The 10,654-nt window shown below is 39.1% G+C and overlaps 1 protein-coding gene across 1 annotated transcript in view; it reads right to left on the bottom strand.

Annotated features, from left to right (window-relative positions):
- CTNNBIP1 (catenin, beta interacting protein 1) overlaps nt 1-10,384 on the bottom strand; it is a 15,892-nt gene extending 5,508 nt beyond the window's left edge. Inside the window, exons 1-3 of the mRNA XM_009889565.1 lie at nt 10,357-10,384; nt 7,246-7,367; nt 6,664-6,754 (exon numbers count right to left, since the gene is read on the bottom strand). Of these exons, the coding sequence (XP_009887867.1) occupies nt 6,664-6,754; nt 7,246-7,341 (187 nt within the window). The 5' untranslated portion in view covers nt 7,342-7,367; nt 10,357-10,384. The remainder of the gene's footprint in view (nt 1-6,663; nt 6,755-7,245; nt 7,368-10,356) is intronic.
- Nucleotides 10,385-10,654: the final 270 nt, after the last annotated feature.

Here is a 10,654-nt window from a genome sequence, read left to right as displayed (position 1 = left end):
GCTGAACCGGAGTAAGGGTAAGAGTGCAGTACGCGAAAGAAAGGGATGTTCTCCCTAGTGCTTTCAACCTTGCAGAAGCCACTTGCGGAGCGTGATTGTTTCTGAAGATATCCTGTAGCAAAAAAACCCTGAGTGACATTTATCCGGAAAAAGGTCATCCACATTTCTCAGCACAAAAGCAGGTTTTATTCAAGTCCAGTCCTACAACCCAAGCTATCCAGAGCTAAATGAAACCAATCTAACAAGTCTGCTCATTAAGCAATTCTACAGCCGCCTGTGCTCGTATACAAACACAAACATTTCCAGAGAACAGAGCAGGGGTTTCTATGTGGTGAAAGGAAAGCAGGGATTAAAGTACTAGTGAATAGAGCTTCTGCTGCAGTCCCACTGGGCTCCCACAACGGATGTTTTCTTTCTAATCAAGTGAAAAAAAATTTAAAAAGCAGAGCACAGGTTACAAAGTTAAGCTGCACATTGCCAGAAGCCTGAAACTAAGACAATAGGACGGTGAACCACGTTTACTTTTAGCACATCCTTCACTGAGCTCTGCACTTCCAGTAATTAACGTATAGAACAATGAAAAAGGCACACTTATACCTGACCTTCTAGCTTCTATACATACAACTTCTCTCTCCACAGCCTTCTCTTTTCTGGGCTCACATTTCTACACTAAAATAGAGACTTACATATAGCAAACAAAATATTCCCCATTTTCTTTCACGAGCAAAGCGTTAATTGCCACAAACTTTCAGACATGCAAATATTTCTCCCACTTCTGCCTTACCCTTTGCCACCCTCATCCTTCCTAGAATTAACTGGTAGGCCTATGTCCTGTCTCAAAAAGCAATAGTGACAGTCTTACTCCACCAACTTTTAAAAAAATCCTGCTGCAATTACATTCTAATTGCAGTTGTTTGGATTGCTGACTTTAGCAGTTCTTTTACACCACTTGGCCTTCAGTCTTAGCAAGCCAAGATGATTTGAAGGACAAGTGACTCTACCGCACAGCGGTAAAGACTGCAGATTGCCACCGAGCTCAGCACATGCAACTGCTAATCACCTAAGTTTCAGAAAATTTCACCACGATGACTGAAGCTAATGCTTTCCACAGCAAGTACTCAGCTCCAGTGAGATCAGGGCAGTAGGGTACGAGCCAGATTAAAACCATACTACCTTAACACAAAGGAAGACGCCAACCGAAGCATCTAGGGTTCTTTGAATGGTGAGTAGATACATACACCCAATTTGTTTGTAGTCACCTGCAAAATTAATTGAACCCCAAAAGCCTTTAGAGATCAGAAGGTTAAGCCTATCATGAACATCTGAAGGCTGCCAAATTAAAAGAAAAATCTTTACTTCCCTCAGGATCTTTGTATACACGTGTTTCTTCAATCACCTTCCAGCAAACTATTCTATTCTATCTTTCAAACATTAACTTTTCTCTGAAATTGCCAGGATTAGTATCCTAGTCTGGCATTCTAAAAATACAGCATGCACTGCTGAGAGAAGGAGCACATTAAAACAAGCACTGTGTTCAAAAGAATCTCCACCACGATCTGATAGTTCATGAGTATGGTCCCCCTCCTAACTCCACAAGCAGCTCGGGTTCATTTTTAATGCCCTACCATCCAGAGAGAGCGTCTAACCTAGCTGAGGCATGTGTTTGCATCTCAGCTTTGCTCTCCCCGAGGGACCAGCTTTCTCCAAGAACCAGCACGACACTCCTGTTGCTATAGGAACAACAGAGCTGTAATCACCAAGGTCTTAGTATAATTCACATACCACGCTTACTAGCTGCACAGCTTCCATTTACAGATTTGCCAGAGCAGCGACTTAAGCAAGCCAAGCACTAGCCTACCATTTAGAAATATAAGTACTGGGAAATGGGAAATATGGTTTTTACACAGAAGATGCTTCTGTGCATGTAACTTCCCGAGACTTGTATTAAAAATATGTGCGAAAGCCTTAATTTCATCATTTCAAGCTCAAGGAATCTAATGAGTCTCTGCTGCGTTACTTCTTGCTGCAATGCAGGGAAGACAACTAACATGTTAGTATCTCAAAACAGGTCATGATTACATCCACTCTCTAGCATATACGCTGGTTGAACAGAGGTGCTTTTTGGTTCCTCAGTTATTCTTGGAGCCATAAAACCAAAACAAACAACCCATGGATGTCAGCTAAAAAGCTCAAGTAAAGAAAAATGCCCTGTATTTTGCACTTTCATATAGGTGTTAACATTGCAGCAATGATCCAAAAATAAAACGGCTATAAAGACACGCCAGCATGACATTAATGTTTAGTCTCTTAATTAATACTAAATTTAAGTATTAAATACTTCAGCCTAGAGTTTTATAACTGTTGTTCAGGCTTTCCTGGGTTACCAAGATCTCATCCCCTCTGCTAGCAGTTCACCTTTCAATGGATAATAAAATATTTTTAATACATCAGATAAGCCTAATAACTGTCATGGATGCAACTCGACTGTGTGGATCAGCTGGAGAACAGAATGGGTGATTAGGCCAAAGCATTAATAAAAATAGCTGAAGTATCAAGCTAGGAACAGAATCCAGCCATCTGAATTGCCTATACGTTCCTTGCACTTGGTGGCCGGTGGCCTGTGAATCAGCACCTCTAGAGAAGCGCATCAAAGTCAACACACCGAGGGACTAAGCATTTCCTGAGATTCTGGAATACACTGAAAAGAAAGGACAAATACAGCTGGAATTAAACATAATACCAACAAAAAGACTATTTTAAGACTGCAGTCCATGTTCTGGTTGTTCAAGGTCCCTTCACAGATCTGTTGCTCTAACATACGTTTCAGCTATGAACGTCAAGAGCTTACAACACATTCGCTAGAAAGATTTGCACTGATTTCAATTTGATATCTGCTACAGCACATTACAGAGCCCTGGACATATGTCATTATTACCTGTTTACACAAAGATATTCAGTAATGCAATCAGAATAACTTTGAGCTTCCTGTCAGGAAAACAAGATTCACTTCAACAGTATATGACGTGGGTGCTTCAAGAGTAAAAGTGTTCCAAATGTATGTCTCAAATGTAAATAGAGATCTGTAAGCAATCCTAAACAACAGTGATTTCCTATGTCTGAACTGATGAATTCCTTTTGAAAGCAAGATGGGAAACAAAAAGATAGAGAGTTTAATTTCTCCTCTTCTTATAAAAATAAGCACAAACCAAAGGGAAGTCTTAGACTTCAGGCTTGCTTAAAAATTACAGAGGTATTCTAAGATGCTTCTTGATCAAAATTAGCAATTAACTTATATTGCTGAACCCTAAGACAGTAAGCAGAGTATCATGGAGGAACTTTAAATGTCAGAGAGATTGTTATTAACAGTGGCTCACTGAAGGTTTATGGGACAAGCACTTGAATTCAGCAGGGACAAGTGTAAACTTCTCTCTGCAATGCACAGTCACATTGCTGCAAATATATATTGGACACATAGGTTGCAGTGACTCCCTGTGGTCAAACAAATAGCCTCAACAAAGAACCTGAGAGATCTTTATCAGAAACCATAGTAGGGAGCACCATACAGTGACAAGCTCAGCAGTCCTACTGCAGGTAATTACTATGAGGCCACCAGCCAGCTGTTCTAAGACAGTATTTCATGGATGCGCAACAAAGAAAAGCACAAGAATTGTACTAGAGGCTGTAATACACTTACAAAACTCTAGATCATCCATCCTCTACACTCTCCTTAAAAAAAAAAAAAAAAAAAAAGGAAAATGACCTTCCTCTAAGTCTAGAGCCAGACTACAGCATTTTTAAGCGACATGCAAAAATTTGCAGGTCTACAACAAAGCTTTTAGAGTGCTAAGGCCAAGAATGTCATTCCCTTTTTTGGGAATAAATGGGAGTATGAAATCAGCTTTCTGTCTTTTGTGTGCCTGCTGGAAGAAAATTGCTCTAAAGATAGGTCTGGGACAAGTCAGGCTGAGAGCAATCTGTCCTACTACTGGAAGAAAAGATTGTGAAATCCAGTAACTCTTTGTAAGTTACTCCTTAAATAACACACTTTTTAGTTGTTGTGTAAAGCAGGTTGCATAAAGGCAAAAAAAAAAATCCTCCAGAGGAGATTCAATGAAAACAGCAGAAAAGCAGGGAAGAAAATTCCTTTAAGCAATCTTTAAGAACACAAAACATTTAAGTTCCTCGGTGTGTGGACTTGGGATGGGGTTTTCCAGCGCAAGGCAATGCCACCTAGTGGAGACAGCATCTCCCTTAAGATGGCAAATTGGACACCTATGCAATTTGCATTCTCTATTTCCAGTACTTTCATAATCAACTCCTGCTGTTTCACCAACACCAGGAGACAGTAAAAGGTGCAGACGGACAGCAATGACTGCTGCTGTGTGAGCCACCACACCTAAGAGCAAAGAGTCGGATTACCATAACTGACTGTTAGAAATCTGGAGAGATTTCCAAGGAAACCAAAGTCCTAAGCAAAAAATTACAGTTGGTTCTGTCTGCGCAGCACACTGCAGCTTCATCTTCCTCCAAAGGAAAAAGTGTTTGGCTAGGTTTCCTCATTTTCATTTGTTCTTCGTGCTATTCACTACTTAATTTGGAGAGATGGTGTATCTGAATATGAAAAGAACCAACATCATTTCCCACTTCTCTAAATATTTAACTATTTTCTTTCTTTGTTCTTTTTTCCCCATACCAAGCAAAATCTTAACGGTCAGACCACCAGCCTAATTATAATTTGGGAGGATCAAAGGTACATTGTGAGGTCAAATCTCCCAGGAAAGACAGCAGTGTCTCAGATCAGATCAAAGCACGCATCAACAGGGAGGACTTCACTTCCCTATGGTCAAAGCTTTAAGAATCGTCAAGGACTTCAAGAAAGCGATGACAGAGAAATCAGGTAGTGTCTGTTCAAATACAGAATAAAGACAAGTTTTTGAACAATGCACGAAGCTCTTACATTTCCTGTACTGCATGATTAGCAAGTCTAGAAGCAGAATTAAGTAACTGTAGGTCTCTATTTTGATTACATTTAAAAGTTATGTCAGAATTCGAATTTTTGAGCCTCCAAAGCCCTCCACAAAGTGAGAAAAATACAATTTTACAGATAATAAAACCAGACAGTTTAGACAAGAAAGTCAGATCAAGCTGTGCAAGACCACAGCTGTACAAAGTACCTGTGTCCCTTGGCTGGACTTCTAGTTTTATCATCTCTTCTTTGCCAAAGTGCAGGTAATTCAGCATATATTTTTATTGTGAGAAACGTAACTGCTTTAGGGATAATGCTGAAAAACGCCAACTGCAGCTAAGACAGTCTTTCTTAACTGAATATGTCTACCTCAGTTGTTGATGAGAAACTGGCAAATTTTCACTTTAGACTGGCAGAAAAGTTTAAGAATTCTGAGCCAAAATATACAAGTATATTTAACTCCATCAGTCCCCCAGCTATGTGAGGAATGAACGCACAGGCTTAAAACTGAAGAGCAAGTTTGTGCAGGTTGTGTTTCGCATGGTTTTCAATGTCTCAGATCTATATTAAATTTCTGCTCAACTCAGTTCTTACAAGTCTGACAATTTTCCTTCAATACCAAATCCTACGTCATGAATGTGATCTGGCACAAGGCCTACAAAGGGGAGGAAAAATAAATCAGAAAGAAACATTCGGGTTCAGAAGGGATTAGTAGATTCAGAGTAGCGCCACACAATTGTTCACCAAGACTTTTGCAAAGAATTCACAAAAGCAGCACATACTGCAGCACCTCAATAGGAATCTAAACAAACCAAAGGAGATTTGTAAATTTATTTCATGTCTACTACCCCTGTCCGGGAATTAATTATATTGTGCAAATTAAAGAAATGCAATGGGAAACAAATTCCTTCTATTGCTCACTCTGCTGAAAAAGTAAGATTACACTTCCACATTCATGGAAATGTGAGAAATGAAAGATGATGTTAGAGGATTCCATTTTATTTTGTGAGAAAAGTGTTAACAAGCAACTAGAGTCAGTAACTAAATTATCATATGCATAACAAATTGCTTTTGTACCTTAGAAATCTCTAGCTACTTTACATTTTGTTATAAAACTCCCAGTTTGAAGCGTACAAGGAAAGTGCTTGCCATCTCCAGTGTTGTTCCATTTTAAGCACAGATGTCCAGTTTAAAAACATAAAAATTTCGATGAAAGTCATCTAATGCAGAGGATCCACACTGAATACAGTAAGACACGCTAGGAACTAGAGGGATCTATGCATACCTGAATTTAGCTTCACCTATAGCAAAAAAAAAAAATCAATCAGGTTAAAATTTATTTCTATTTAACGTATTACGTAGAGTAGGAAGCTATATACATGCATTTAGTTCAAAGGACTTTGGCCAACAATATTTTCAGTTATCAGGGAGAATAAGATAATTAACGATGCTCTTCATCCTAACGAATCTTAGATACAGCCAAGACCGACCTTACCTACAATAAAACCACCTGTTGAACGGTACGCTCTAGTTCTCTTCCAAAGATTATAGCAGGCAATGACTTGCATACCCCAGATTACACGACGGGTGTAAGTCGGTGGCATATTATTACAGAAATACAGGAACCTAAATTTGGTATTTTCTGAGAGCGTTCTCACAGCTTACACAAAGACAAGGCAAACAAACCCGGTACTCACCCTGATCAATTGAGTGTTGAGGAAGCTGGCTAAGCTGGCTATTCACTACCCCTGCGTACGTGCGCAAGAACTCCTCTTCGCTAGCAGTCAGCTGGAAACGTACAAAGAGTCAGTCAGCAAAAAGGGAAATGAAGAATGACTGAAGACATCATCTCCCACTTCCCAGTAAGAAACCTCACAGTTGCCTCTATCCTACTCTTCAGCTGTTTAATATGACTGTTATTTGTGCAAACAATACCATCAGCAAGGACACAGCAGCAAACTGGTACATCACGCTCTCATGGACAGATTTAAAGTTGCCTTAAAATAGTTGTTTCTTTTTGCTGATTTTCCAACAATGTAAAACTTTACTGCATATAGAGAAATGATCAGATGCTCACATTTAGTTTCAGGCATCACTAAACTGATTTTTTTAAGCAAAAATCAATTTGTTTAACTGCAGATGATGGTTAAATCGATGACAGCTAAAACAATTCAGCGATAAAACCAGACCATCACCTGCCCACCTCAGTAACCACTATCCCAGTTACTACAAAATTGTCTGGAAAGCCAGAAAATACAAACTATGACAGTGCATCTTACATTTGATCCCATCTTCCTCAGCATGAGCAGCACTCTCACTTTCTGCTGAATATACATCTCCTCCGGACTCTTTCCGGGGACGCCCTCACGGTTCATTCCCCTCCTGCCAGCTCCTGGATTTCCTGAAGATACAAGACCAGAAAAAGACAAACTAAAATAGTTTATGGGTTATAATAGGAACAATAGGTAAAGTTTAGTTTCCAAAATACCCATTTTTCACCTGCGGGCAACCCACTTAATAGCCTGGGAGAGTAAGGAGTCACACGCTTCATCAGAGAAATCCTTAAAAATTTGAACAGCTAAATTGGGCCTTACATATGCAACTCACTCGAAGAGGCTGATATTCACAACCCTACTAGATCATTACCTGTTGTTACACTACTGCATGAGTAGAAAAAGAGAATTCTAACAACTAGATGAAAGAATCATGCTAACAGAAGAGTCTGTGGTTTTGGTTATTCCCATAAATAAGCACAACCGCTATGAAGACAGGATGCGGAATGCACAGCCATCAGGCCTGCAATGGCTAAATAAGAGCTAGATGAAATCTCAATTCTTAAGTCTTTCTCCTCTCTCTTTTTTTCTTTTTTCCTTCTTATGTCATATAAAAAAAAAAGGTCACTGGCTTTTGTAAAAGTTAATAGAGTTTATAAAATCGTTCTGGAGAGAAAGAGGAGCTCAGAGGAGCAGTGAAGGAGTAGAGTTTATTATCCTTTCTCGTATCATTTAAAAGCTGAAGTTTTGCTTTTATATTTTAACAAAAAAAATAGTTACTTTATGGAATAAACAGACTCTGCTATCTAACTTCTCTAGTAGAGAGCATGACTATACTTTGTTGTCCGACTATCTGGCAATTATTTAAGTTCCATAATAGAGTGTTTATGAAGACACAAAAAACAAATGCACAGGCATACTCTTCAGCTGCAATTAAAAATTATCTCGGAGCACGTTTATTATGTCAACAATAGTAAAAAACTTAACTTCAATTTTAGAAAATAATGGTGCTTCAAATAATACACTAGTACAGCAGCATAACAAATGAATCTAACCTCTTAGAAGTACTGTGTATTGGAGAAATGTAACCCCTGCTGCTAAGGACTCTGCGGATGGAGGTATAATCCAGCCACGCTTCCCCCATGCACAGCTCGGAGAGGTGGCTCCAGAATAGTTCTCCAGTTAGTTTTAACTCACAGAACTGGGTCTGGTCCTATACTAAGCTGTAAATCTGCCTTCCTGAACCTTAGTAACCAAGGGGAGCACTACACGTGGAGCATGCTTCGTGAAGACTGTTCAAACACACTGTTTTCCATGCAATGTTTTCCTGTAGTCATTACCAAACTCTCCCCTCTCTTTATTTTCATTATTACTTTTAAGGGAAAGTAATCTGGGTGTGGAAACAGTTTAAAATTACACATCGTCCCTCCTGAGTGAGTCAGAAGCAATGCAAACTTCAGTAGCAGCTGCTGGGATAGGCTTTACCACCCACATTGCTTAGCATGAAGACAGTAGTAGAAAGTGGAGAAAGCTCCATCACCAGTCCTACGTGCATAAATTTCCAGTGGGAAGAGTTGCATTATGCTGATTTGCTAGAGATGGTTCTGCTTGGAAACCTGCAGCCTGTAAGTGTGCAAGGTGATTGTATTTTTTGGCTATAACCAGCAAACTGCCTTCTGAAGGGGGAATAAAACAATCCCACGTTTTTGTGTAGTGTCAACTCAAATAAGTAAATTGGATTATGTTACTAAGCACATACTCCACAGTGCAATTTATTGAGCGCTAACAAGTGATGTCAATAGAATCACAGAATTGCCTAGGTTGGAAGGGACCTTTAAGACCATCAAGTCCAACCATCAACCTAACACTGCCAAAACCCACCACTACACCATGTCCCTAAGGAACAGTAAGACAATGAACAAAATAAGACAGTGAGCAAGAGACATTAAGTTATGCATATCCAGAGACCGATAAAACAATAAACATTTATCAGATACTAATAAGTCTGAAAGGTTGTGACTGGTTCTTCATATTATACTAATACATACTTTTTTTTTTTTTTCTTTTTAGTATTGTTACTTGAAGAGGGAAGGTGCTGTACCAGTAGCCAAAGAAATCAGTTTAGAAAAGAAAAAGCAAAAACCTGAAATGTGGTAACACACCTATCATTTAAAAATGGAACAAATGATATGTAATATCTATCAATAGGTGGCACCATACACAAGCACCAAGAAAATGCCATGGCTGCCCCCATGCCAGCCAGGGAGACCACATTTCAGCATTCCTTTACGCATCAGATATGACAAGAGCACATCATTATTCATTGTTTCCCATTAAAACAGTCTTCCAGTTGTTTATTAATTTCTTAAACTTTAAAAAGGGGTGATGGAAATTCCTGGCTAAACCTGGTTCTTCTAAAGTAAACTTCAGCCAAGATGGATTTATCCTGAAACATTATTTAACAGGAAGGATAAAAATACCAAAGCCTGGCCATTCAGCAAGTGCTTCACAAAGTTAGTAGGCAACACAGGGGGAGGGGGGAAGCACTCAATATGGCTCAAAAGCTATCAGGAAGCACTCAATATGGCTCAAAAGCTATCAAAATATATGCATAAAAGATGTTAATTTAAGATTACAGAGCAACAGTGCTTTGCTTTTCATACACTGCACAATTATTCTGGGTGATAGTCTCAGCCACCCCGGCATTTCCTACGTGATGACTTCAAAGTAGAAAGACAAAAGTCTGAAGACAGTCCTGAGACGCTGCCATGAAAAATTTTAGCATATCATTGTTCCTGTTACATAGAGCTTTTATAAGACACAGTTTAGGATGACAATACTACCCAGCATGTATTACGTCAGTAAATTTTCAAAACCACTTACAGAGCGAGTCTATGCCCAAAAGACAGCACAATACATCTTTATTTCATGAAAATCTTACCAAAGCACTGATCAACTTTGCTTTCTCAAGAAAGCTACATTAATACGCTACACATAATAAAACGTTACTTAAGCAGATTTTCCCTAACCCTACAATTCTTTCTGGCATGTAGATGAAGTGGTCGTCATCCCCCTGTCCCCACCAGTAAAACACCAGGCATTTCCCTGCCAACATACCTGCTTCTAAAAACCACAGAAGATCAGATAACCCACGTGTTCAGTCCTGATTAATGATCGTAGCTGGAAAAAATGTACACGGAAACTGCCCTGTGAAAACAAATGAGCAAAGCGTTACAGAACTATATAAAGCTGAAAACCCTTCGTTGAATATACTTTGAATCACAGTCTGCTTTAGAACACAGTCTAGCCAAAATTCCTAAAAGTGTAGGCTTATCTGGAGTTTGTAGGCCCTTTTTATTTTTAAATAATAAGTTTTTTAAAGGTCAAGCCATTCTTCATCTGCAAGATTTACACC

This window comes from Charadrius vociferus, unplaced genomic scaffold (assembly GCF_000708025.1).
Source record: "Charadrius vociferus isolate BGI_N301 unplaced genomic scaffold, ASM70802v2 scaffold477, whole genome shotgun sequence".
NCBI lineage: Eukaryota > Metazoa > Chordata > Aves > Charadriiformes > Charadriidae > Charadrius > Charadrius vociferus.
This window is presented reverse-complemented; position numbering and strand designations above follow the sequence as displayed.